Source organism: Poeciliopsis prolifica, unplaced genomic scaffold, assembly GCF_027474105.1.
Source record: "Poeciliopsis prolifica strain line A6 unplaced genomic scaffold, Auburn_PproV2 SCAFFOLD035, whole genome shotgun sequence".
NCBI classification, from domain to species: domain Eukaryota; kingdom Metazoa; phylum Chordata; class Actinopteri; order Cyprinodontiformes; family Poeciliidae; genus Poeciliopsis; species Poeciliopsis prolifica.
Window position 1 is genome coordinate 923,080 of NW_026562410.1, and position 26,861 is coordinate 949,940.

Sequence of the window (26,861 nt, forward strand, 5' to 3'; positions counted from 1 at the left end):
AAGATTTCCCTGACACGTCTGACAACTTCAGAGGACATTTATCTCAGTCAGCTGAGGCACACTTTGACAAACAGAAGCTGCTAAGCTTGGGGAACAATGGACGAGTGCTGCTTGTCTCCTGAAGAACAAGAGGGCCAGAGGATATCCAGAGAAATAGAGAAACAACTTAAACGGGATAAACTAAACCTTAAACGGGAACTGAAGCTGCTGCTTTTAGGTGAGAGCTGAGAAAATGATAGATTCTCCAACTGATTATGCTAAAGAAGTCGTTGTCTTCCTGACTGCTATTCTCACAGTAGAGAAATATAAATACATATATTTTATGTAGCTTTTAAGCAATTAGGAAATCTTAGAGTTTGAACTTTAGTTTCAAACAAACTGCCTTTTACATATTAGTAGAAAATATTTTGAATAAAAAAAAACAGATTTGGTTCTTTAAACCTTGTGTAAAGTAAGAACGCTTGCGTGTTCAGTTTGTGGTTTCTTTTACAATAAAAGATTTATTAATGCACCACAAATACGTTTTATGCAAGTTGTATATTTGTCTTCTGGTCTATTGTATCTCTGGTCATTTGGTTTGTGGTAGGTGTACAAAAATCACCTGTGCTAATTTTCTTGTGTAATATATTGTATGTTTTCAGAATGCATATTCAATATATCGTAGTGTCTGATCATAAATTAGAAAATAATACATTAAACAACAATGGTTAACAATGTTTTATACAACAGATTTTACTTTTGCGACATGGGGCTTCCTTGTAATTTTGTGTTTGAGTCAGGTTTTTTTCTTTATACCAGGAAGTTTCACTGAAACAGGAAATCTCAAGACAAGCTACACAAATCAGAACAATATTACCCAACTAAATAATACACCATAAAGAACATTAAAGGATCTTTATATTAAAACACATTAAAAGCATTTCTTTTTCCACATTCCTCCTTCTCTGCATAAAAAAACCTGAATCAAACACAAGATTACAAGGAAATCTTATGTTATATTTAAATAGTTAATGAATGCCTTGTAAGATCTGTCGACAAACCTTTCGAACATGTTCATGATTTTATTGTCTCTCTTTTCTTTTTTTTTTTTTTTTTTTTTGCAGGAACTGGTGAAAGTGGGAAGAGCACCTTTATCAAACAAATGAGGATCATTCATGGCCAGGGGTACAGTGACAGTGACAGAAAACAATTCACTCGTCTCATCTTCCAGAATATCTTCACAGCCATCCAGACACTGATTGGTGCCATGAAGAATCTAAACATTGCCTATGCTGATGCCCAAAATGCTGTAAGAAGCTCAAAAGCAATTGTTTATAAGTCCACTCTGACATCTCTTTACAAAGGACTTGTAGTGCTGTCCATGGTCTCTTTATTGATTCACTGCCAAATGTAACCCCTCTCCAACTTCTCATCATAGCAAATCTGTATTTTGAATGAATGGGTTATCTTTTGTGCGCGGTGACTTTTGCTAAGTTTTCTGCCAGTCAAATGCTCTGGAAACTGATTGTTACAAATTGCTCCACTTGCAATCCTACCATTGAATCCATCCGCCAACTCCCTACAAATAAAATTGAATATACATTGATGGTCGAAATGTGTTGCAAACGCTGTCCGAATGTTTTTCACATCAGGGAGATGCAGAGAAACTGAGCAAAGTGGAAGATTTGAACGTTTTCACGGGCTGGCAGGTGGACGCCGTTAAGCGAGTGTGGAATGACCGGGGTGTACAAGAGTGCTATGAACGTAGAAGGGAGTACCAGCTATCAGACTCTGCCAAATAGTAAGATCTATTTAAAAAATTTTAACATGGGTATAAATGACAACGGTTTCTGACAGCTAAATGCATGTCACAGTTTTAAAACTACATGTTTTGTTGCCAATCTTTTAGTTATCTGAGTGACGTGGACAGAATCGCAGTCCCAGGATATGTCCCCACTTTACAGGACATTTTGAGGGTCCGAGTAGCAACGACAGGCATCATAGAGTACATGTTTGATATGTCAAAGGTCATGTTCAGGTATGCTGCTACTTTGTTATATATCTATCACAAATTCATTGAAAAAGGTTGACTTTATCACTTTCACCCTAATTTCTAGGACTTCATTTTTGCATGCACATTGAATTTTTGTGTTCTTTTTAAGAAACAAAGGTGAGAGTTTTGGTCAGACCTATTGCAAGCAGAGTTTCATATCAGCATGTCATCTGCCTCTAGGATGGTGGATGTAGGGGGCCAGCGTTCAGAGAGGAAGAAGTGGATCCACAGTTTTGAAGACGTCACTTCTGTCATATTCCTGGCGGCTCTAAGCGAATACGATCAAGTCCTTTATGAAAAGCAGGATGAGGTATGTTCTGATGCCGTCACAGATACTCTGTTCTCCAGCTTCAGAAGAGTCTGAGCTTGGTGTTTGTAAAGTTTATTTCAATTTGCTGTTTTAGAACCGACTACGTGAGAGCCTCGCCCTGTTTCAGACAATCTGCAGTTCTAATTGGTTTCAGAACGCTTCCACCATCCTTTTCCTGAACAAAAAAGATCTTCTGGAAGAGAAAATCACCAAGTCACATTTGAAAGACTACTTTCCACAATATACAGGTAAATGTCATTCTGCTACACTTGTTTATTTATTTATTTTAATGAAAAAAATGTGTCCCAATCATTATTTACAGTTCTAAAATGTATCACTTTTCACAATCACGTTTTAAGAAAAAAGTATTTCGCTTTAAAGATCATTTGCTTTCCAGTTTACATTTTCGTAATTTTTGGTAGTGAGAATTTACTACCACCAGTTCACAAACAATTGTTAGCTATTTTTTCTGGTTCTGCTTTTTGACCTCACAGATGAAATGCTTTAGCTCTCAAATGCTTTTTATAGTTTGCAGGAGAGAATTTGTTCATACCAAGTGTCAGGAACAGATTGTTCGTTCAAAACCTGCAAAATCCATATAGAGAGGCTCAAACAAACGAAAGCAGGAGTTTCGTCTTAGAGCCTCTTGCTTTGAGGAAACAATGCCAACAATCACTACAAAATAAATAAGTAATTTCAGAGCCTAAAACAGCCTCAAAAGGCATGTTTTACTTTGTGGTAGAAAGAATTAGTAGCACCTCTAATGAAGGTAAAATGTCCAACAGGAACTATGTAACTTCTCTATAAAGAGAAACATGAACTAAACTGTAAAACTCAGCTTCCCCAAAAATGAACACAGAACCACTGATTATCCATTTCTGGTGGTTGGATCATTATCTGTCCTTGAGCCTCAGGAGACTCCCTTTTGATGGCTTTTGGTGAAGGCCATCCAAAAGCCTTCACCAAAGATTTTTAATTTCAAATAGTTCATGGCACCATGTGCAAAACAGTTTGATGCATCATGAACTATATATTTATATAAAAAGGCAAATTATGAATACAGCTTCTTCATTTGCACTAATCCTGTCCACTCTCCCTCCAACAGGACCGAGTGGCGATGCCAATTCAGCACAAAAGTTCATCGAGAAGATGTACGTCGAGTTGCACAAGAAGGATTCAAAACCCCTCTATACACACTTCACCTGCGCCACAGACACGGAGAACATCCGGGTTGTCTTCAAAGCTGTCAAAGACACACTCTTCCAAGATAACCTTGAAAAATTCGGCATTGTATGAGAGAAAACCAAGTGTTGACTTTTATCTTCTGTAGCCCAAAAGAACAGTCACAAATACATGTTGCAATGTGTCGATATTGGCATACTGCCAGACTCAGGTTTTTCAACCATAAAAAAGTATCAAGGTGATGGTGTTAAAATAATTTTATTATACCAATGTGTCAAAGTAGTAAATTATGAAACAAATTCTATTGAAGTTATGCAATGATAATTCAAAAAATCTTCAAACTTGTTACCTCAATACATCATCCTGATGTGTTTAAAAGATTATCCTCATAGATGGCACCAAAAAGACAAATACAAAAATGAGCTAAGCAATCAAAAATACTTACCGATAATACCTCAGAAGGTGACCTAAGTTCAACTGAAAGGTTTAACATTCATGTTTCCACCCACCTGCTGTGCAAATTGTGAGCAAAATTTTAAAATGTAAAAAAGAAAGTGCAAATTTGGTGAGTTTCCACTTATTGGTTCGGCCACCTGGAGATCATTTTTCATCAGATGTTGACGCTACACACGGCTGTACAAGAAAATGAAAAAACACACATTTTCAGGCATTAATCAGATTTAAATCTGATTAACAACCTAAATTCACGCTTGACTCTGCGGTTATTATTCTTCCAGTCTTTATTCTGGCTTTTCTCAAACCGCGGGTCCAAATGTCCAAACTTTTGCAAGGTGACAAACTCTGGTTTGGTTTTTATCCATTTACAAAACTTCTGTCCCATCCAAATTCCTCTGACATGTTCTGGGTGACCTTTGATGTGTGGCGCGTCTGTTGGAGTCGGGCCACGACATCCTCTTTCTATTCTTTGTATGACTTGCAGTTGCCACAGAGCATTTATAGCAAACCTTATCAGTATGCTTATTGAGGTCTCTTATTTTGGAATGACCGAGTAAATTTATGCTAGTGTCTTGGATGGGACATTACAGAAAGTAATCCATGAAAAATGCATTATTACTTTGGCAAAAGGGCACATTTGGTGTAATGTTTTTCTTCCTAAGAAATTATAAAACCTATTTGTGCTGGAGCACTGAACACAACACATTTGGTCACCTATGTCACCTATGTTTTCAAAATGCAAATCAATAAGAACTGATCATTTTTCTTGATACAACTTCTTCAGCAACGATGTTATTGGACAGGCTTGACCAAGTTTAACTCAGTATAATCCAACACTTCCTGCGTGACAGCTTTTAAAGGAGGAAGTAAAAGTCTCCCCAGCAGACAGCTAAAGCACTTGTCTTTTTTTTTCTTTAATCAACAGTGATGATGGGAGTTTTATTTAATAAAATCCTTTAATATGTGTTAGTCACTACTATCTTTTTAAAATACAAACAATAAAGCTTCAGATTGTGTATGCGTGTGTGATAAGGCTTGAATTAAAGTGCATCTGTGTCTGACTGTTTTCCATTGTATGTACATAAAAATACACTTTATTATAATTTACGTTTTTTGAAGGATTTGTGATGAAATACAGCATGTCTAAGACAAAATCAACTCTGGTCTGGTTTCAATTATTTTTAAATCTAAGTTTTACGTTTAAGCTTGCGCTGCTTTCCTTGCACTCATGCTATGAAACACAGTTTATTTTGCAGACTGTCATTTATTGTACTTTCGTGGTCAATCAAAGGGGGAAATAAAGCTAAAAATTAAATTAAAATGAATCTGAAAGCAGATTGTCACAACCAAGCGTTTGAGTCAGAGCATGCTGCACAACAGGAATGTCCCTGAACCAGTCACCAGCTCACTGGTTCGCTATTTCTGGAATGAGAGTCTGACAAAAAAAAATAAAAAAATCAATAGACAGCAATATCACCAATTACTGACAGGTGCAAAAACTTCGACAACCATAACGCATTTCTAATTTTCTCCTGAAGAAAAAGAACCCTTGAGGATTTCCAGAGAAGCAGAAAAAACATTTGAAGAATCAAAAGAAAGTAAACGGAGGTAAAGCTACTGGTTTTAGGTGCGCTGTTTTACTGATAGCACTGATATTTTTAAGACTTAATTAAAAGAAATGCTTCCAAATATCTATTTTAAAAACTGTGAGGTAAAACTGGAGCCCACATGAAGTTGGAGTTTGAGTGGAGAGATCTTAAAAAAATAAAATGCTACTAAAAATTTGATGATGATTTATTTACATTATAAAATGTGACCTCAAAACAGACACAACACTAATAGCCAGGGGAGTGGAAGTTATTTTCGATGATTTCAAAATTCCCAATGAGTGAATGCTTTGCCTCCTTTTTCTGGGACAACTTAGCTCTCAGTATCCAGGAGATATTTGCCATTACTGTGTATTTTTTGACTGTACAGTAACAACAAACTTAAGCAGAATCTCCTCTGTCCTGGCTGGAAGGTAAAAGAGTTAAAATGGACTCTTTTACCTTCAAGCAGATGTGAGCAGAATTACAATTTAACAGCTTTATATACATTTATGCAGTCATTGTTTTTTAGGGAACTTGTTTTCTTAACTGGTTCCCTGATCACAGCCACACACTTCACTCTATGGTAGCCATTCTGTCCCATTTATTAGGTTGCAATAGGAATCACAGTTCTCTGTCAAATTCTCTCCTGACTGCTGAATCTTTCATCACATTCTGACCATGAAGCCAGGAATCACACATTTTCTCCTGTCTTTTACTTTAAATGAAGTGGAGTTGTGAAAATCTCCATCATCAGGCACCTAAAAATATCTCAAACACCATGCGTGGTTTTGGTACAGTTTGAACCTATTTAGGACTATAAGGTTAAAGCCAGGCTAGCTTTTATGCTGAATCTGCAAAAATGTTTCCTGGGAAAACTGTCTTGGAAGCTCAACAAAGATTGTCATGAACCCCTCAACACACTCCTGCCACTCAAGTAACTTCCAGTCGAAGTTATTTTTCCCCCAAATCGTCTTAATGCCACAGGAATAATCACAAACACCAATGACTCCGAATCCTGTTTCTTTAATATTTAGACTTTACTGTGTGAACTGAACCAAACTGCTTCCATCATCTCAATGCAACATCAGTCAGTCTGCTGAACTTCAGCCAGGAAGTGTGCAATTCATCCTGCCTCACAGTGGGAAGGAACAAGAATATCCTGCAGCTTTGAACATTGCTTAAGTTTGTACTTTTTGATTAAAAGACGGTGTTTCTTTACTTTTTGCCTCTTCACAAAGACATTTGTGTGTGATATATATTTTTTTTACGTAATATCTGTGCACCTCTTTTAAGAAAGGTGTCTGACTTAATGCCTGAAAGTCAATCAGGTCTGTAAAGGTACTGATTAACAAAAGGCTTCCTGGCATGGTGAACTTTGAACTTGACAAGTCAGTTTAACAAGCTGCAAGGCTTTCCTCCACGTGTCTACATGTTGCTGAGCAGCGTAAGTGACTAAAATGGTTTCTGTTTAGCTGAGCAATTGTATGTATATATAAGCTGACAATCAAATTATATTTAATCCAGCAGTTTTATGATTGCACTTTGTTTTCTTTATGGCTGAATAGTTCAACGTGGCCCAGAGAAACAACATTAGAACAACCAGAATAGGAAGAGAGACTCCAGGTGCTTTAGTTATCTTTTTTTTTTAATTGCAAATACACAAGACATTGTGGCAGTATCTCTTAGCACAAACAGTCCAGGCTGCAGACTGTTACACGCGGCCAATAACGCCACCGTGCAAACAAACACAGAGATGATATTTAGAGGAAATTACAAGCAGACGCGCACTTCTTGCTATACCCGTTCTGTAGCACCGCCTGAGGAAGCAGAAGAGAGCTGCCGTGGCAGGTGATGCCCTTATTTGGAAGTGACCCAGATCACGTGATCACAAAATGGCGGAAGCTGTGAGCTGTTCATAAGCTGAGCATCTCCATCGAGAGGCTTGGAGCAGGAAAAAAAAGGGCTGTGCATCCATGCTCTGAGACACAGTGGGACAGAGATTCCCAAGCCCCAGCAGCGGTGAGTAGACGGCTTTTATTCAGTGGAGATGAAAAGAGGTGTATGCTTTGGGGGGTTTTTTTGTTTGTTGGTTCCCCCCAACCCCCCTCTCCTCAGCCAGCAGAGACAGGAAGCAAGAGAGAGGGAGGGGCTGCTGTCATCAGCACCATGATCCTGTGCTGTGATGTGGAAGTAAATCTGAGGCAGCATCTTCCAAGGAGGATGTCATTTTGTATGATTCAGCAAAATAGACCTGGGTACCAGCATAGATCTGAATGTAGATCTGTGTTAAAGTGTGTACATTTAGGTGTGTGCGTTTGTGTGTGTGTGTGTGTAGACATCCCGGGGAAGAAGACACACACATGCAATCTTCATTGAGGCAGTTATTTCGACAGTGCGGCTTTCACAAGAGCGTTCAGCGTTTTTCTGTTTCAGCTGCTGATGCAATCACATTTCCACCGTTGCCCTGAAAGCCTGTCGAAGAGGAACAAGGATGGCTCTTTTTCATGCCAATAAACACACGTCATGTGACTCGCTGCAAATTTGCATCCCTGCCCAATCTGTGCTCAGGCAAGCGTGTCGTCTTTCGATTTGAATCAGCACTATAGGCAACACAGAGGGCAGTGAACCTGCCCCTATCTCCCCAACTCCCGCCCCTTACTCAAAGCACCATCCCCGCCTCCTCCACTCTCAATACAAGGATTATTCATAGTTCAAAGATGACCTTTTCAGCTCAGTTTCATGTGTTTCCACCATATTTGCCTGTTGCGAGTCCTAAACTTATTCCACCTGTTTTCTGTTCAGGGTGGAAGAATATTTCTTTTGATTTCTTCAGTGATGCACAAACTGAGGTTTTGCACCTCTTTAGATCTTTGTGATCTGGCGATCTCAGTGGAGAAGCTGAATAAAATAAAACAGCCAGCTACTAATCTTGAACAGAAACATTCTGGAATCTTAGGTGTTTCTGCACGAAGGCTGCTGTCTACATAATTTGCCACATATCTTCTAGCATTTTGACTGCTAGAATATATAGCAATTGTACTCACCACAGAAAGACTCAGTGTGTCATGTTCAAATGTCATAACGGTTTTAATTTCGCCTAAAAAATGAAGTTAACAATATTGGAAATCACGCTGAAACTTGATGTCTTTGACATTTCTGCAACGACCAACACTCCTTTATTAGTTTTAATAAACAGGAAACATCTTCAGATATGTTTTTCTCCCTAAGTGCCCCTGCAAACATTTTCTGTTGCTTTTCAGAATAATGCCTTCTTCATCTCTGAGTGACCTTTCAGTCCATGTCAGTACAGGACTGAGTTTAACTGTTCAGTCAGCATCTCCACTGAAGCCTTTTTGTTTTGTAGTTGATATACATTTTATATTAAAACACATTCATCTTTGAGGAATAGTATGATGGCTGGACATTCCCAGGTATATGTAGACATGTGTTGATCTGCAGTCACATTGATTACTGCAACAGTATCTTTACAGGTCTGCTTAAAAATATTAGAGAGCTGCAGCTGATCCAGAACGCTGCTACTCGCGTTCTCACTAAACTATCTTCCTGCACTGGCTCCCTGTAGCTCAGAGAAAAGACTTTCAAATACTGTTGCTAGTTTAAATCACTGGACAGCTCACCTCCACCGTACATTAAATATCTGCTGTTGTTTTACCAAACCTTCTAGACCCTTCAGGTCTTCTGATTCTGATCTACTCTGCATCCTCAGAATCAGAACCAAGCAAGAAGAAGCAGCATTCAGCTTCTATGCACCACAAATATGGAACAAATTGAAAACTCCAAAAGAGCTGAAACACTAATTTCCTTTAAATCCAGACTTAAGACATCTGTTTAGAGTTGCTTTTGAAACATTATCAATGAAGCATTGATAAACATTCTGAGGAGTAATGATCAGAATGTTTATTACGCATTCTGATTATTCATGTTTCGCTTGTTGACTGTGTTGCTATGACTTTGTGTTTTTGTGTTTTTATTGTGAAAAGCGCTTGTTGCTGAAAGATGCTATACAAGTGCAATCTGATTGATCGATCGATTGATTGAAATGAAGATGTTACATTTAAACATCTAGAAATTTGACCCAAGGATGAACCACACTTTTGTTTCTGTTACCTGTTTATTTTTCTGTAACATTTCATGCAACGGCATGTTTTAAGTGTTGGACTAAAATACATTTATGTATCAGAAGCCTAAAAAGTCATAAAAAAAATCTAGTGTCATCTGTAGTTTCAGTGTTACAGTAAGGCTCATGCATCTTGTTCCAAACAAAAAAAAAATGTGCTGGCCTAAAATCTGATAAAGTTCCATAATAGATCATATGAAACTATTAAAAGTTAGGTGTCAAACTAGTTTACAATAATTAGTCTTTGTTTAGAGTCGATATAATGACTAATGTCACCTACGTTATGTAAAATTACATGATGCTGTTTGTTTCATGTTTTTTGTTGGTGACCTTTTATATGGTACAGATGCGAATCACTTTCCTTATCCTTTTAAAAGGTCTTGTCCTTTTATAAAGTGCACTCTAAGCCTGAGTGGTAATTACAGATGCATTTAAGTTGCTCCTGGAAACTAAAGTGAATCTAATTTGAATATTGCCATTAAGAAGACTATAATAATTAGTGGGACGGCAATCAGTTTACCAGTGATGAAATTAGATAATTTACCCCTCGGGTTGCTCTAACCAGTTATCATCAGGTCCAGTATCTAAATAATTAGATTTTTTTTTATCCTGTTTGCTAAATGCATGAAAACTGAAAACCTATATTTCTTTTTTCAGCAGATTAACACACTTTCTATTAGTTCGAACCAGGTAGAGATTGACTTGATTCGAAGTTTGTCAAGAATCCTGCAGTACATTTATTTTCCCAGTTCTATTTAATTGGGGAATTGAGACCTAAATTTCATTACATGGGTTTTATGTCTAATACAGTGCCAGGAAGAAAACTGGTAGGTCAAACACAAACCAATGCTGATCAGATCTCTGGTCAGCAACCTTGACTTGTTTAAGGTTAATTAATTCAAATAATTAGGTAACTAATTGAGAATGCAACTCCACTGGTAAAGCATTGTCATACTTTGGATTTAAGGAAACGTTTTGAAGATGCATCGATCAAGTGTTTTAACACACGATGCCAAATTCTGTTTTTCTCAGGCCTTACCTGCCAGTGCTGCTTTTCTAGCTCTTGTCAAAATTTTCTGAAAAATATGAGTCAATAGGTTTGATGATTGTAGGCCTTTAGCTCTGGTTGAAGAGATGGGAGCCAAAGCTTTAAAACATGGTAACTATTAGTGGAAGCAGTTACAGTGAGCTAGATCTAAAAAAATAAAAAACAAACTAGAAAAAAAGAGGAAGTCAAAGTATATAGAAAAACATGCAAATCTACATCCATTACATAAATTATAAACTTTTATAATCCAATATAATTTAAGTATATATAATGTCACTCACACCTTGCCAAGTCTTCACAGGCAGAGGAATTGTGGTCAGTACCACAAATTTCTGTTTACAGTGTAACTTTCTTTTCTTTCAGGTCCCTCTGGGGATGATGGACCTGACCTCACACAGTACAATGACTTCAGAGGGTGATGACGGCAGACCAGGTGAGAGTGAACCAAACATTTTGCACATAGAAAAAAAGGACTCGGTTGTTCAAGAATAAATAACACTCTGCTTTTTTCATCCTAGTCCCCCCTACATCTTTACCCCTGCAAGGAGGTCCCAGCCAGAAGAAAAAACTTTCTGCCCCTCAAATCAGCTTATCTCTGGACCACAGCGAAGATGACTTGGGGGAGACTCCAGATGATCTGGACATTAACGTGGACGACCTCGACACTCCAGATGAGGAAGATTACCTTGAGTACACAGACCATGAAATGGACTGGGAAGGTGGGTTAGATAAAAAATAAGAAACAACAAAAACGGTTGATTCATTTCATTACCCAAAATTTAGTCATGCAGTTTATTTTGTACTTTATCTGTATTTCTTTCATTTGAAATGTTTTTTTGAAGTTGATTTATTAATATGGAAAACAAATTATGATTGCCAAGTGTTTTTTGTGTCGTGTTGTAATTGCCTGCTTTATTTCTCAGGGTGCTGCTGATCGATCCGCTTTTGTTACGTGGGCCACATAAATCCCACGAACTTGACTCGGTGCTCTTTTCTCAAACCAGATCCCGGTGCAGCCACTAAGAGTGGGACAAGTGACTCCTACAACACCATCCCAACGTACAGCGCTGAGGAAGAGCGACGTGACGTCAAGCTGTGGAGGACCGTTGTCATCGGGGAGCAGGAGCATCGCATCAACATGAAGGTTATCGAGCCTTACATGAAAGTCATCTCTCATGGAGGTGAGACTGTTTACTAAATCAATTTCTAACACCACAAACAATCAAGAATAGAAAAAAAATGCTATGTTACTCAGTCAGCACACATTGCAAACAAAGAGCTTCTTCTGTTAGTTCTGGGGTTGTATTTTATAAATGACCCAGTCTTTACTGGTTTGTAAAATTAGTTTCAATTTTGCCTTAGGCGTAGAAATACACACATAGGAGATTCTTCCATTTCATTGATTCAATAAACAAAGATGAATCCAAATGGGAGAAGTGTTGAGAAGTTAAGCACCATCCAAAAAACCCAGAAGTGTACTAAATACACAAATTTCTCCCGTGCCAATTTGATGTACTTTCGTTTTACTATGACTTTAGGGCGCACCTACTAAAAGAAAGTATATTAGAAGCCTTGACTGATTAGTAAAACAGAATGAAGCAAGGTAATTTTCTATATGATTTGCACTTGCATCTGTTACTTACATCTGTAGCTAATTGCAGACATTTTCCAGTTGGCTGGTATTTCGGATTACAAAATGTAGTTTCCTAAAGGTATTATCTTTGGTCATGTTGTTATGTGCAAACGTTGCCAGGAAACACGCTTTGCTTATTGTTTTATGTAGCATTTGGAAATTCTCCTAAATGTGATCCAACAATCGCACTATGACCAAATCCAGGTGAAATAATTTTTTGTCCTGCAGATGTTGATCCTGCATTTAAACGTAAAAAAAAAAAAAAAAAAACGTGAAAAAAATGCAACATCTACATCCATAAAGCTGTTATGATGAACTGTTTATTGAGGCAGATATGAATACATTCGAAGGCTCATGAATAATCTGTTTGTCTCTTAGTGTATGTCAGCGGATTAAATATTTAACTATCATTGTTGTTCTTTCTCTAAAATGTAAGCTTAAGGTTTCACGCACTATTTTAACTCTAAATACCTCATTTAAGTTTGATGGAAAATTTGTAACGGACAAGAAAGGGGAACTCCGGTCGTCATCCAGTTCCCTAGTCTGGCGGATGGAACGATCGCTTTACAACAAACTTACTGTGAATTAACAAAGCAATCAAAGTTGAACCAAGTTGATCCAGGTTCGATGAATTCAACAGAGCTCTCTCTTGCTGCCGGATCGGCGTCTCAAGAGTATTTTTATTTGTGACACATCATCATTCTAAGGCATTTCTTGTGATTTAAAATGGAGGCACAAGCTGGAGGCAGACGTTCAACTCAAGGTCACTAACAACACTTACAATGTCTCCTCATCTCCTCTCTAAACGTCTCTATAAGGCATCGAAAAGAATTCATGGTTGTTTTGCTTAAACAAAAACATCCAACCAGTTATTTTCATAATTAATTCTAAAATACATCAAAGAGATTAATAAGGAATGATAATTGATCGTCTTAGTGACTAGAGCCAGTATTATCTTTTAATTATCAGCTATTTTATAAATATTGTCCTTTCTAAGCATATCTTGCATAACGTTTAATTCAAAGAAGCCAGACTTTCTTATCTTTTTAAGATATGCTATTTAATCCTGAAAGCTGCTTTTCAAATGGATGAACAAGTGTATAAGAAACATCTTGGAAAAGATTAAATATTTGATTTATGAGTTTCAAGGTGATTCAGAACTTAAAGTGAAAAACAGAACAGACCTTGGTCTGGTGTGAGTTTTGAAAAATCTTGATAACTGCAGAGAAAAACTGAATATTAGGCGCAAGAAATTATTTGCAGCAGATATAGTGCATCTGAGAGTCATGTCCTAAAGAGATTGGAGGAAAAATACTTAAAAAGCTTCAAACAGGACCTGAGAGAGGCATTATCTGTTGCCTTATCCATCTGCGGGAACTTTTTTTTGTTGGCAACAAAGTGATTTATAGATCATTTTTAAGAGGCAACACAAACAAAATTCCTACCCCTTTACAAAGAGTCAGATGCAAGAATGCATTGAAGATTTTAAAAGCAAAGAAAAGAAAGTACTACATTCAAAAGGTGACAAAATCACCTAAAATAAACCGGCTTATTTAAAGCAAAATATAAACTACAGAGCTGATCAAGATTTTTGTAAAGTACTCGACCTCTTTGCAGAAATATTCACACCACAACAAAATAGTGAAGTAGAAGGAAAACTATACTATTTATTTACTATTTAGGTGACTAATTAGATTAATTATGAAGTAATTTCCTTCCAGATGTTTTGTCTTTTTTTCTTTTTTGGGTTGATTAGACTGATAATTGCCAGAATGCACATGAACACAGAGGTTTTTTTTTAGATTTTCATTCGTACATTTTTCAAAATGACTCATTTTGCAATTTGGTTATCTTTCTACAAGTAGACATAGATCAACCTACTTATATGTTGTCTTGTGACTCATGAGTTTTTGAGAGCAGCCCACCATTATAAATGCAAATGTGACCTTTACCCAAAGCAGATCGAGCTTTCTCCCGCTCCGCTCGTTGCTGGAGGCTTAAGTGAAACACGGCTGTTCCATGTAAACAGAGATGTCTGTCACTGGAAAGTCAATATCAGAAGCTCTGTCATCTGAAGAAAAACCCTTCTGTCTGCATGTCACCAAATCTGCTGATAAATGGGCTGGTGAATAAAAAGGAAATTACAATAATTGGGGAAGCATAGTGAGAGGAAATGGGACAAAGAGCCAGACAAAGGAATCAGAGACTGGCAGATAAATAGAACAGAAAGCGGAAAATAAGAGAGCAATCAAGTTTTCACCAACAAAAGCGAACTCTCAAGTTGACTCTTATTGCTTTCCTTTTTTGTGTTTTTGCAATTTTTTATTTCATCTTTTGATCAGGTTACTATGGCAGCGGGGTGAATGCCATCATAGTCTTTGCTGCATGCTTTCTGCCAGACAGTGCCCGAGAAGACTACCATGACATAATGGAGAACCTCTTCCTGTAAGTATGCAGTGATGACTAACAAAGACATGTCTCTCGTTTCACACTGACCTCCTACAATAATTGTTTTCTGTACTATTAACAAAACACTGACTCATCCCTGAAAAGTGCAAACAGTTTACAGAAGATGGAGAAATGATCTCAGTGACACAATAACTTTCTAAACTTGCTTTATTCTCAGATTGAGATTTATTTACCATTACTGAAATAATTGCAGTACGCTATGCCGCGTCATATTTCATGATTGTTATTCCCAATTGGTGACACTTTATTTGACGGGGTGTTCATAAGACTGACATGACACCTGTGAGGAACATGAAGGAGTCTTCATGAATGTTTATTTATGACTGTTGTCATGAAAGGTCATTTGTTAAATAATGACACTTTTAATGCAAAGTTGACTCTTTTAATGGGCTTTTAATGCAACTTTTAATGAAATTTTGCTTTAAACAAGATCTAAAATTACTGAATTGTGCACAATTGACACTTTTACGTGACTTTTAGTGCAACTTTTACTTCAGTATTACATTGAAAGTGTCATTATTTACACTTCATGACAACAGTCGTAACCATTCATGCAGACTCCTTTATGTTCAATGACAGGTGTGTTTATGATGGTGTCATGTCAGTTTTATGCACAACCCTTCGAATAAAGTGTTACCCCAAAATTGAATTTGTGATCTAGTATAAATTTGATCTCTAAAGTCGATCAAATTTTATTATTATTCACAGAAATTTAATTTGTGTTCCTCAGGTAAGTGAATGGAAACACATAAACCCACAAGATAAAACAAAGATGCAGACTTTACTACAACACCAAGAGCTGTTTTCCATCCAAGCAGACTGAAAGGCTGTAGGCTCTGATTCAGCTTGTTCAATGTCTTTGTGGTTTCTCACTTTGGACCACAAAATCCCAAGACATGTCAGTTTTTGCGACATGTCTTCGGGAACCTGAGGGGAACTTTTGCAGAAACGTCACTCTAAAATCAAATAAACATAGCAAATCATGTTAATGCTAAGAAAAACATTCATCACAACTGAATCTTGCAGGGTAATCTGGTTTTGTCTCAGCCGGATGAACCTCCTTGCTCTGTAAGTCCCCAAACTGCAGCTTCCATCTTCCAGTGTGAGCAGAGTTACTATAAGAGCTTTTAAGTCACAGTGGGACATTTTCAGATCCCCTATTATCATAATTGTGTGGCTAATCCTGGCAAAATTGCAGCGTAGGTAAAAACATAAAAAACTGTACAGTGATACACACATAAATGATAATATAGAGAGTTGACTGTCTTGCAAGATGAACAGTGCAAAGCAAATGCTAAACGCTGTTGTTTCCACACCACACAAGGCTGTGTCAACGGCTTTATTGTTTGCAAAGTAACATCGCTGAATCACAGAGAACGTGGAAAAAATCGCTCTGAATGAAGTGACAATTCCACTGAATTATGTTTCATGCTTCCACAGTGAAGTTTAGATCCCACAGGCTGTTCTGTGACAGATATTCAGAGAGCTGGCATGTTTCAAGAGTTTTGGACAGAAATGAGAGAAGGTAAAAAGTGGTGTCTACAGTTTTCCATGCCAGATGGCTCAGAGTCTGATTCCTTGCGAGGAGGAGTTACTGTGGCTTTGTGGAGGACTGTGTCGGTGGGAGATGATCTCAGTAGAGTCACACAACCAAGTCAATCGGCAGGGTTGGACCGTGAGGGTGTCAAACAGATCTGAGACCAAAGTCCGAGAAGTTAAAGGAGTTACAGAGAAAACTCGCTGACGACATTTTCAACTTTATTTTCAAAGGGAGGCGAAAGGTTCCCCGCTGACTGAGAGAACAGAGGAGGTGGACGCAGAAACGAGGACAGAAAGTGATGGCGCTTCATTACAATTTGAGTGTGGAATTTGCTTTCAGAGAAGGAACTTTTACGTTTGAGCCTCTGAGATTGATGTTGAAACAAAAAGATGAAGAAATGGGAAACAGCTCATGAAGCAACTCTTGTACCAATTTCTCCTCTCTTCTCACATCAGAGGACAGAGATTTCAGCATCCTGCTGGTTGGGGTTTTCAGATTTACTGTAACACTTCTCTACTATTTCCTCATGTATCTGCATTCAGGTTCAAGACAACAGTTGTTTTCTGGCTTTAAAATCTGCCCAAAAGTAATGCACATAAATGACGGCACGTCTTTCTGTCAAAAAATAAAATTAAAGAGAACAAACTACCTACTTGATCACACTTACTTCATAGATTAGCTACAAATTTTAGCAATATACACACACACTGCAATTAGCCTTCTGTTTCTCTATGAAGTCATTGGGTATTTAGCATTTCTAATTTAGTGCTGGCGTCCTTGAGTTTGACGTCGATTTATGATCGCATGCCTCACTTTGATCCTAAGTAAATGAATCTTACGAGAACTTGTCTCACGATCACAACATATTTGTTTGAATTTACAGCAACAAAATCTGTGTGTTTCAGCTATGTGATCAGCACACTGGAGCTGATGGTGGCAGAGGACTATATGATTGTTTATCTGAACGGCGCCACGCCCCACAGAAGAATGCCTGGTCTGGGTTGGCTAAAAAAGTGCTATCAGATGATTGACAGAAGGTGCGTCCAGCTGTAGTCCTTCTGAAATCTGAAGGTCACAGCGTTAGCATTATTTAAAAATAATGCTTGTTCTACACATTTTGAATAAATTAAGGTGGTTATGTGCTCAGTTGGAGGGGCAGGCCTAACAAGTGATATACTGATGTGTGTTTAGGCTCAGGAAGAATTTGAAATCCTTCATTATCGTTCATCCGTCATGGTTCATCAGGACCGTTCTGGCCGTCACCAAACCCTTTATCAGGTACATGTTTGACACACTTGGAGTCTGGTTCATTGTTTTAGCAACGTTTTGTCTATAGAATTATTTGCGAAAATAAATGCGAGCTTTTTTGATATTATTTGAAGTTATAAGATTTATATCTTTGAAGAGTTGCAGGTTTTCTTTTATTTTAAATAAACAAAAAAAAACTCCTGTGTTACGTCACAGCTCGTATATGACGGTGCTTTCTTCTTTAAAAAGGTATTTTATTTCAGAAATGTTTGTTTACTTCTCACTCTGAAGAACAATGGAAAGACTAGATGTGATTTATTTATGTTTTATACTTTTCATGATTTTGTTTTCCCCAGAGTGGAAAATAACGTCATAAATACTTCATGTGATTTTTATCCTTTAACACTGATATTAATATTAAAGGTTTTATGAAATACCAGTTGCATGAGCTAGTTTGCTCTAAAACAAATTCTGATACATCAAGCCGAAAGCAGTGATGAACTTCTTTAATTCAAGCCAATCAATATCTGGTCAGGGACAGATCCTCTCCTCAAAAATCTGAATTATGCCTTATGGCGAGACAAAAAAAATGTCCAATATTGTGAGATTATGATAGAATAAATGTTCAAATTTTTAACAATAAACAATGAGTTGTTATTACGACAACAATGTAAAAGATAGTTTAAAAAGATTAATGATTGATATAGACATGTCTTTTTAGTTATATTTTTGGTATGAATTATATAACTTAAATTATTTAGAAAATGAAACATACATTTTTAATGCGTCATTTCTTATGCACTTCAGTAAATGTGCACATAATTTCTCCTGCTTCAGCGCCAAGTTCAGCAGCAAGATCAAGTATGTGAGCAGTTTGGATGAACTGCGGGAACTAATCCCAATGGAAAGCATCCAGATCCCAGAGTGCATCATTAAGTGAGTCCCTCTTAGCCCCTGAGTGTAACACCAGTCTTATCCACTGCAAACCTGATTTGTGCTAATGGCTTCGTATTCATCTTGTTATTTGAACTTCCACCTCTAGACTCGACAAGGACCTGAAGGAAGCGGCGGAAAACTCCAAGTAAGCGTTGGATGTATTGCATCTCATAACCCTCCCTGGTGGAGGCGGTGGCCCCCAGTCTCGGTTTTCACCTCCAATCTGATATGAGTGTTCATTTATCAGATTGGAGGCTTCTGCTGGACGAGGACCAGTTTTTATTTGGCTGCCTTTCCAATTACACCGGAAAGACAGAAAGAAATAGTTGCTAAAGACGCTAAACGCTTTGCTTTTATCTAATTTATCATTACAGTAAAATAAATGAGCCCGCTTTTATTGCGCATAGACCTATAACTCTAATAATAACTGTATAACCAAAAGATGCAGACATCACAAACTAATCACTTGCTGCCTAATTGTGTAACGAGTCATAAATTGCACAGGCCTTCATATTCCCTGCATGGAAGCATATTACAACAGTAAATCGTCCTCTAACGACGTCTCCATTTGTTTCTTCTGCCAAGAATAAACAGCTTCCTGCAGGGAACCGAGCTGACAGCAGCCGGCAGACCAGAGTAAGTCCTCAAAGATGTTAAAAGTTCACATGTAGAAGACAAATGGCCACACGTTTGCTGTCTGTCACACACACATAAACACACCCGTCCTAAATGGTCTACTTTGTTGTTTTTTTTCATCTTCGCAGCAGACAAGACCAGGCCGGTGCCAGCAGCTCGTAAAGCAGAGCATCCTGAATTGATGGGACGCCTCAAAAGTAACTGCAACGAACGGGTCAAGCTTGAAAAGTGCTGCTTGTGTGCGTGTGTGAGTGTTTTTCTTTCAGACACTGGAGTTCAACTTAAACACAGCCTACTGTAGTTCCTGGTAAAATCAATTTTAACTGTAGCATCCGCTGCACTGTACACCTTGCAGCTTAGATAAACCTGTAGTCAAGTGTGCGATGCTCGCAAGCGTCAGCAGAGTAGCATCGATGTTAACTTTGTGGTCAAAATGGGAATGCGATTACACACAACAGACGGCACACCTCAAGAATTCAATTTTAGAGACTGTTTTATTCATGTGCAAGAAAAGCAGCAAAGCAATAATGCCATGCCTTTTGTGGTTACCCGGTACTTTGGAAATGAGAGGCGACTTTTTGTGTCAGCTGTTTTACACAAAAAGGGAAAAACCAGAAAAAAGAAAAACCTTGTGCCATAGTTTATGACCGACTTGCAGTCGAGTCACTTAATCTTGTATCTTGTCCTGAAAGTGCAGAATAAACATATATAGATATTTAAACTTTCTAGTGTCAATCTAAGAACCAAGCAGGGGTAAGTTCAATATAAAATCAATCAGTCACATTGTACTGTGGACACAAATGTGCGTGTGTGTATGTGTGTGTGCTTTGGGTGAAACAAGTCCTCCTGTCAGCACTTGCTGGATCCTCAGACAAAACCTCAAATGACCTTAACAATGGGATGTCAGTGAAGCACAACGTCTCATCAGTGTGTTCATATATGCATGTGTTTATTTGTACATCAGTGCATGGTCCCCACATCTCAAAGCTGATGATCCGAACTCATGTGTCTTAATGATTGTGCAAAAAATGAGGAAACTGTCTATTGAGTCAATAAAAGTGATTTATAGCCTGCAGGCCGTTTTGAGCCTTGTCTCGTTTGTGAGTCAAATCTTAAGGGCTATATTACCGCCTCATTAGATCATCTCAAAAAACCTTTATTTATTTACTTGAGTGATGTATTTCCAAATTCAAATTTTAATGGTAAACAAATAACAGGACTAGAAAGAAAACAAGCAAATAAATCAACTTAAGCAACACCACAACCAAATGACAGGTAGAGATGACAGAAAAAAAACTGGCAAGCATCCATGATTCCTGAGGTCTTACTCTTTCAGAAAATGATTTCCATACTGATTGCATACAAGACATGAAATTAAAGAACACTCTTGATCATCCCCATGGTTTTAATGTATAAAGGATGTGCTTATAGCCAGCTTCTAAACTCATGTAGCTCTCATCTCAAACATCCAACACCAGACACACCACAGATTTTAAAAAGTCACAATTTTCAAAACAAAAAGGAAAAACATTTGTACAAAATAAAATGTGTGCTTTGTTTTTACGGTGACTGTAAATCACTACACAGAACATGATGTTTATTTCCAGATTTGCAGCTCTACTCTGAGAAATGCATACAATTTACATTTGGTTTTTCTCATGCCTAAATATGGTCCAAGGTTCGATTCCAAACCTTTCCTGCATGTCGTCCACCCCTAATCTGTTTTCCCGTTTCCTGTTTGGTTACTGCAGCTGAAGGCCACTAGTGCCACAAAATCAGAAAAAAAACAAATAAAAACTACACTAGTTAAAATAAGAATTGGGAGGTTAAAACACAAAGAAAAGTGGAAAAGTTATTTGAAGCGTTTTTTCGTCAACAGCCTTTATTATCTCTAAAGATGCTCAATACTAAAAGAAAGCTAGAAGCTGTTACCAAATGACTGCTTTGTGCACTACAGGACATAAATGTAGACTGATGACAGCCACACGCCACATCACAGAAATGAGGAAACCAGCATAACATGTCCGCTTTAAGCATGGTAAATATGGATTTATTTCTGAAGCACATTTCATTGTGTGAATGGATGGCAGTCATAAAATGCTACCCATTATAAATAGCTTCTCACGTCTCATTTCTCTGAGCTCATTGAGTGAAGGATAAATAGATCTGTCCCTCAGGGCACAGCGAGATTAACAGTGGAGAGGAGAAAAATAGGAGAGGCAGAAATGTCTAGAAGAAAACAACAGAAGAGTGTTCTCTTATCGCTTCTCGTGCCTTATCTGAACGTGTAGCTCTCATCGTCGTACTCTAGGTCGTCCTCGTTGTCATCCCCCAGCTGTCCGTACCGAAACTTTCTGTACACTGTGCCATCCTGGCCCATGTAAACAATGTCCTCATCATCGTCGTCATCGTCGTCGTCATCGTCCCTTTTGCCAGAGCGCCGCTTCCCGATGTCGACGAGCTCAGCCTCCTGGAAGCGGCCTCCAGATGTGGAAGAGGCCGAGTAGCCGCCGCTGTATATATTGCCGCCTCCGAACCCCCCGCTGGAACCGAGCTTTTTGTACCCGCGGGGCGGGAGGTCCGAGGGACCGCTCTTGGAACGGGAGTGCCGGACAAGGAAAACGACACCAATGAGTCCCAGGACCAGTAGGATGGAGGCGATGATGAAGATAGTCAGGTTCCCTCTAGACTCCTCTTCCTCTTTATTCCTGAATGCCAAGTTTGTGCTGAGGATGCACTGGCCTGGAAAAAAATAAAAATAAAAGCAATAAATCATCTATAGATGTACTCCTGCCTTGTAAATAGAGCTATGATGATGTGTTTACTGTGGTGTGAAAAAGTGTTCACCACCTTCCTGATTTCTAATGTTTTTTTGAATGTTTGTCACCTTTAAGCGTCTTAGAACATCAAACCAATTGTACAATCAGTCAAAAAAATAATACAAGTCAACACAAAATGCAGTGTTGCAATTGTAATACCCATTCTTATGCATAACACAATGCATACAGAAAGAAATCGCATAATATCCCTCATCCCCAGCCACATACAACCCACACAATAGAGGTTTGTCATTGCAATGTGACAAAAAGGTTTAAGGACTATAATTAATTTTCCTACTGATTGAAGCAAAGCAAACTGCTCTGCATGTAAATTAAAGCTGCATTCTCCAAATGAAGCAAAAGGATAATTAGTCACAGATACATAGATAGATGAGACCTACAGCTAAGCTTCATTTGTCGATCATTCACGTCTGTTATGAAATCATGACTCCCTGTTTTGCACTTTTTCCAGCAAGCACAGGTTTCCTGCAGCTAACCTCGAGTCTCGGTGCAGTTGCAACAGTCCTGCTTTGGTGTTTCTGTGTCCTTCCATTCCTCATCAAGGGGGCAACACAGCAGACAACGTCCGCCTGCTTCCAAGATGGCCTGAGCAGAACAGGAAGTGCAGTTGAACGGACCTGGCCCCCGACACTCGTGGCAAGAGTCGTCGCAGTCTTCACACGAGGCGTCCGATTCCTGCTGAGAGACAGAGGTGGTTGAAGCAAGGTATACTTTTTCCTTTTTCTTCATTTATCAAAATTTTATTTTATTTAACTTTTAGCTCGTTTTGTCAAGCTTCCAAAACGTTCTTTAAAGATCTGAGTAACAGCTTCTCTCCATGAGTCAATTAACATGCATCAGTGCCTATCAAACAGTCTCAATCAGCAACCTCACAGCAGGAGCAGGGCAATTTATTTAGAAAATGAGTCACTGCAATAAATTTCACTCTGCTGTTTGAGTTTGCTTCGGGTGGAGCGAGAAGTCTGTTTGAATCACATTATATGGTACCTGAGGCCCAAACATTAGTGATTATTTTGGTGAAGTACTAGGGGACTCTATTTTTAATTTAAAAAAAAAGTTAATTTTAATAAAATTAAGACCTGAAAAAGTGAGTTTACCTTTACAACAGGGTACTGGCCATTATCGCACATGGACTCACACCTTCCATCTGACAGCAGGTATCCTGGGTAGCATGAGTCACAGGACTGGGAAGCTTTTCCTGCACATACACATTCACTTAAAGGGTAAATAAGGTGATCTACTATGTTCTAGATCTTAAGAAAAATCGCAGAATTCCAGCCTTGCAATGAGTAATTTTGTCGATAGCCTTATCAGTTCAGTAACAACACTTCCATGTCTTCAGTTTTATACTGCGGCTGTTCAGAATGGTCCAAATATAAGTTGAAACGAGTGCGATGCACTGCAAAAGTATTCACAGACCCTGAATGTCCACTTTTTGGTACTTTGCAAACACAAACTTCTAGCAGAAAATTACTGCCTTGTTTCCAGCATTTTTTTCTACGCTTATATCTAAAAAGTGTGGAATGCAGCTCTACACTTTCAGCCTGCAGTGAGACCAAACTTCGCAGAAACACTTTTTTGCTACTATAGCGACAAGTCTTTCCGGCTAATTCCCAATCAACTCCGTACATCTGTTCACTTAACATTTTGTTTAGTGCAAAGTATTTGAGTATGGAAGTGAAAATATCACACTATCGAAATGTTTTTTATTATAGGGAAAGTAAAAACACATGGAAGTTGGCCTGAGTTACACACAGGGCAATCACAGAGGTCACATTACATAGGAAATAAGAATGGCTGGAAATTTGTTCTCCACAAAGACTTTTTACAAGTAGTAGAAGCTAAATTTATTTAGGAAAAGAATAAATGTAATTTTTCTTGTTTCACAAATGTACTACTATATGATGGTTTCATGAAATCCCAAAACTCTACAGTTAGTGTTTGAGCACTTTTCAAAGGGTGAGATCACAGTAAATCTTTCCTTTTACTACAGAGTATCCTTTAGGCCAGTCGGCTTGTCAATCCTGCCTTCCTCATATTAGATGCACAGTTTGTATAGGAGCAAATCTTATCAGACTAGAAAGGCCAGGAAGAAATTTACTATTATACACTGAGTTTGTTTCACCTTGGATCTCTTTTAGTTTGAGTCATACCACAAGCCTTAGCGCTCCGAGGATTTGCTGACAGTTAGCAATTAGCATGCCAGTTATGCAGACTATTTTGCTGATGCTATCGCATTATGATTAGGAACTGAACTGCTCCTAATGTTGCTCACTTTTTGACAGATGCCTTTGTGCAATCATTATGATTCACTTCAACTGTCAGGGGTATAATTGTTTAAGTAATTCGCTGCCTATTTTCTGGATCATTTGTAATATTCCAAAGTGGTGCAAGCTCAGTTTCACAGGAAAATGTGCAAAAACCAACTTCTTTCATTTTTGTAAATCATTGTATTTTCTGTGGGTGTGTGCAATCTATGACCCATTCATAGTAAAAAAGTTTATTTTATACATTTTCTTGCTGTAAGCTTACATTATCTAGTTTGATGTTCACCTCTTCTAAGTACACCCAGACCAATGTTGAAGTGGATATCATCCCCTTGGAAAACTTGGTGAGGGAAGAGCTACACATTTTCTGTGGGAATTTTCCAGCCATCTCTGGCCTTTTAACCCGAGCCTTGAAAGGCTTTCAAAGGATTTATGTAAATATGCGTACATAATGTTTTAACAAAAAGGAAAGATTTAAAAAATGATGTACTAGATGTAATAAATCTTATATATTCCATTTTAAATCAGGTGAGGAACGGACAGATCAGGAGGCCTTAATGCCAGTGGGAGTGATTAGTGGATCTAATTAAGGGAACTGTGACAGGAAGAGGAGCTGAGGGAAAAAGTAAGCAAAGAGTAAGTAAAATGTTATTTTTATTGCTTCTTTGACAATGTAGATCACAACAAACTAAACACTAAAAACCCTTTAAAAAAACAAACTATGTACACATAGTATTTAATGTAAAGAAATCATAAAAATATGCATTTTAGTCGCTTTTTAAATGCTCGATAGAATCCAGTTGCCTCAAGCTAAAGGGGGAGACATTTCCAGAGTCCTGGGGCGACTGCTGAGAAGGTTGCGTCGCCTTTAATTTTCAGTCTCGGCACAACCAGCAGGCCTTGGTCACATTGCCTTAGGGACATGAGCACTGGAAGCCCTTTTCAATGACAACTACGATCTTAAATTGTACTCAGAAGTTGATGGGGAACCGGTGCAGATGGACAAGTCGCAGTGTGAGATGACAGTCAAGGGCTGAAAATGGGTAAACGCTGTAAATGTGACCACACATAAGATAAAGACAGAAAGAAACATATGTTTTAATAGTAGGCTTTTAGGGCTTGTATTTTTCTCAGATAGATACAATTATATTAAAAGTCAGAAACCCTAAGTACAAGTCAAAAGGTACAACTGCTCAGATTGTAACAGAGGATCTTAGATCTTGTTGTAGATTTTGAGTTTGTTGTGCTTCTTCTTGCAGATTACCTTCGAGGTAACCACAAAAGGAAGAATTTGGTCAAGTTTAGATCCTTACTTAGAAACTTTTGCAGAAATACTTTTTCCGGCACATCTTTCAGGACTTAATCAAATGTCTTTAGAAGACTGCCGAGTCTATCAATATGTGAATGTAAAAACGAATCTGCAGACAATTTACAGTGACTCGAAGTTAAATTAAAAATTAAAACCTGGTAGCCTCTTTTTCCTGACTAAGCAAAGCTGATTATCAGATGATAATATATGGCCAATTCTCTTTTTCTTTTAAATGGAGTTGAAAGAATGTTTCCACAACAAATTTTTTTCTCTTTTTTTTTTCATCCTTCCTGCTTCCTGCTGTGCAGCATCTTCAGCTCAAAACCTCCAGCTGTGAAGCACATGTGCATCTCTGAAAGTTGGTAGATGAGCTGTCTACAAATTGTCAAAGAATATACCGAGTATGATTTCGTCTCCTTTTTGATCACCAGGAGGGATGACCATTTAAAACAGAGGAAGTCAGATGAAGTGTGAGTGCAGACAGCGAAGCAGAGTAACTAGAGTGAGAAACACAAGAGGAGAGACTTTGACCTAATTTTTTTCCCCATATCTTTATGCTCTAATGCCAATTTTTGTTCTTTTGTGCTTTCAGTTCAGCTCTTTTTGCTTAATCTGAAACTTTAAGAGCCATTTTTGCCCATGGTTGAATTATATTAGCTCTATGGATAAAACCATTTGCTGACCAATCTGTTTTATAAAAACTGAATAGTTTTGAGGTTCGAGGAAGTAAAAATTGACTCCCTTTTTTTGGTCTCCCTAAACTAAAAGTCGGGGAGGTTAATTTATGCCTCCACTAGTTATAATTGGCTTTAGTCTGACAGCAATTCTTCTGTCAGCTTATGTACAAAGTTTAGTTTTAATGCTTAGGAAAAAAAAACATGTCGTGTTTTTTCTTCTTTACTGAGTTTTTTTATCTGTTTGATTCAGCCGGAGTTCTGAATGCCAATGTCCATTAACTCCTAGGCCCAAAAAGGTATTTTAATTACTACAGAAAAGCCTCTCTTAAAAATTGGTCACGAGAATGTGTAAATGGTGTTTTTCAGAAGAGATTTTTTTTTTCTAACTTTTGCTTAAGGACAACACACTTTCCCAAATTCAAATTGTAGGTGGGTGGATGGATGAATGAATGAATGAATGAATGAATGAATGAATGGATTGTTTAGACAAGATCTATTTTGTACATGAATTCTTGACCGTGGGAACGCTGTAAAAATGAAAATACTTCAAC

At 38.0% G+C, this 26,861-nt stretch overlaps 3 protein-coding genes across 5 annotated transcripts in view; 2 read left to right on the forward strand and 1 right to left on the reverse strand.

The window, feature by feature from the left end:
* The first annotated feature begins 31 nt into the window (after nt 1-31).
* Nucleotides 32-5,138, forward strand: LOC129374250 (guanine nucleotide-binding protein subunit alpha-11-like). Its single transcript, XM_055052566.1, has 7 exons — nt 32-217; nt 1,104-1,288; nt 1,632-1,780; nt 1,889-2,017; nt 2,213-2,342; nt 2,437-2,590; nt 3,448-5,138. Exons 1-7 carry the CDS (start codon nt 97-99, stop codon nt 3,636-3,638), a joined length of 1,059 nt encoding a protein of 352 aa, XP_054908541.1. The 5' UTR covers nt 32-96; the 3' UTR covers nt 3,639-5,138.
* Nucleotides 5,139-6,957: 1,819 nt separating this feature from the next.
* On the forward strand, nt 6,958-20,292 carry prune2 (prune homolog 2 with BCH domain). 3 transcript variants are annotated; one of them, XM_055052520.1, is made up of 11 exons: nt 6,958-7,013; nt 11,119-11,188; nt 11,274-11,474; nt 11,760-11,936; nt 14,731-14,833; nt 17,303-17,434; nt 17,589-17,675; nt 18,483-18,581; nt 18,688-18,726; nt 19,167-19,217; nt 19,346-20,292. In XM_055052520.1, exons 1-11 carry the CDS (start codon nt 6,999-7,001, stop codon nt 19,377-19,379), a joined length of 1,008 nt encoding a protein of 335 aa, XP_054908495.1. In that variant the 5' UTR covers nt 6,958-6,998; the 3' UTR covers nt 19,380-20,292. The 3 variants fall into 3 exon arrangements, with proteins under 3 accessions (XP_054908495.1, XP_054908496.1, XP_054908497.1); XM_055052521.1 differs by having other exon boundaries at nt 19,349-20,292; XM_055052522.1 differs by lacking the exon at nt 6,958-7,013 and adding an exon at nt 7,429-7,588.
* pcsk5a (proprotein convertase subtilisin/kexin type 5a) overlaps nt 19,693-26,861 on the reverse strand; it is a 33,051-nt gene continuing 25,882 nt past the window's right edge. The window contains exons 35-37 of the mRNA XM_055052519.1: nt 23,155-23,255; nt 22,534-22,732; nt 19,693-21,959 (exon numbers count right to left, since the gene is read on the reverse strand). Coding sequence (XP_054908494.1) covers nt 21,493-21,959; nt 22,534-22,732; nt 23,155-23,255 — 767 coding nt within the window. The 3' untranslated portion in view covers nt 19,693-21,492. The remainder of the gene's footprint in view (nt 21,960-22,533; nt 22,733-23,154; nt 23,256-26,861) is intronic.

Coding starts and splice junctions, on each gene's coding strand:
- LOC129374250 (XM_055052566.1), top strand. CDS start 97: ATGGACGAGTGCTGCTTGTCTCCTGAAGAACAAGAGGGCCAGAGGATA. Junction 1,781..1,888: donor CTATCAGACTCTGCCAAATA/GTAAGATCTATT, acceptor CCAATCTTTTAG/TTATCTGAGTGACGTGGACA. Junction 2,018..2,212: donor ATGTCAAAGGTCATGTTCAG/GTATGCTGCTAC, acceptor ATCTGCCTCTAG/GATGGTGGATGTAGGGGGCC.
- prune2 (XM_055052520.1), top strand. Junction 14,834..17,302: donor ATAATGGAGAACCTCTTCCT/GTAAGTATGCAG, acceptor TGTGTGTTTCAG/CTATGTGATCAGCACACTGG. Junction 17,676..18,482: donor GTCACCAAACCCTTTATCAG/GTACATGTTTGA, acceptor CTCCTGCTTCAG/CGCCAAGTTCAGCAGCAAGA.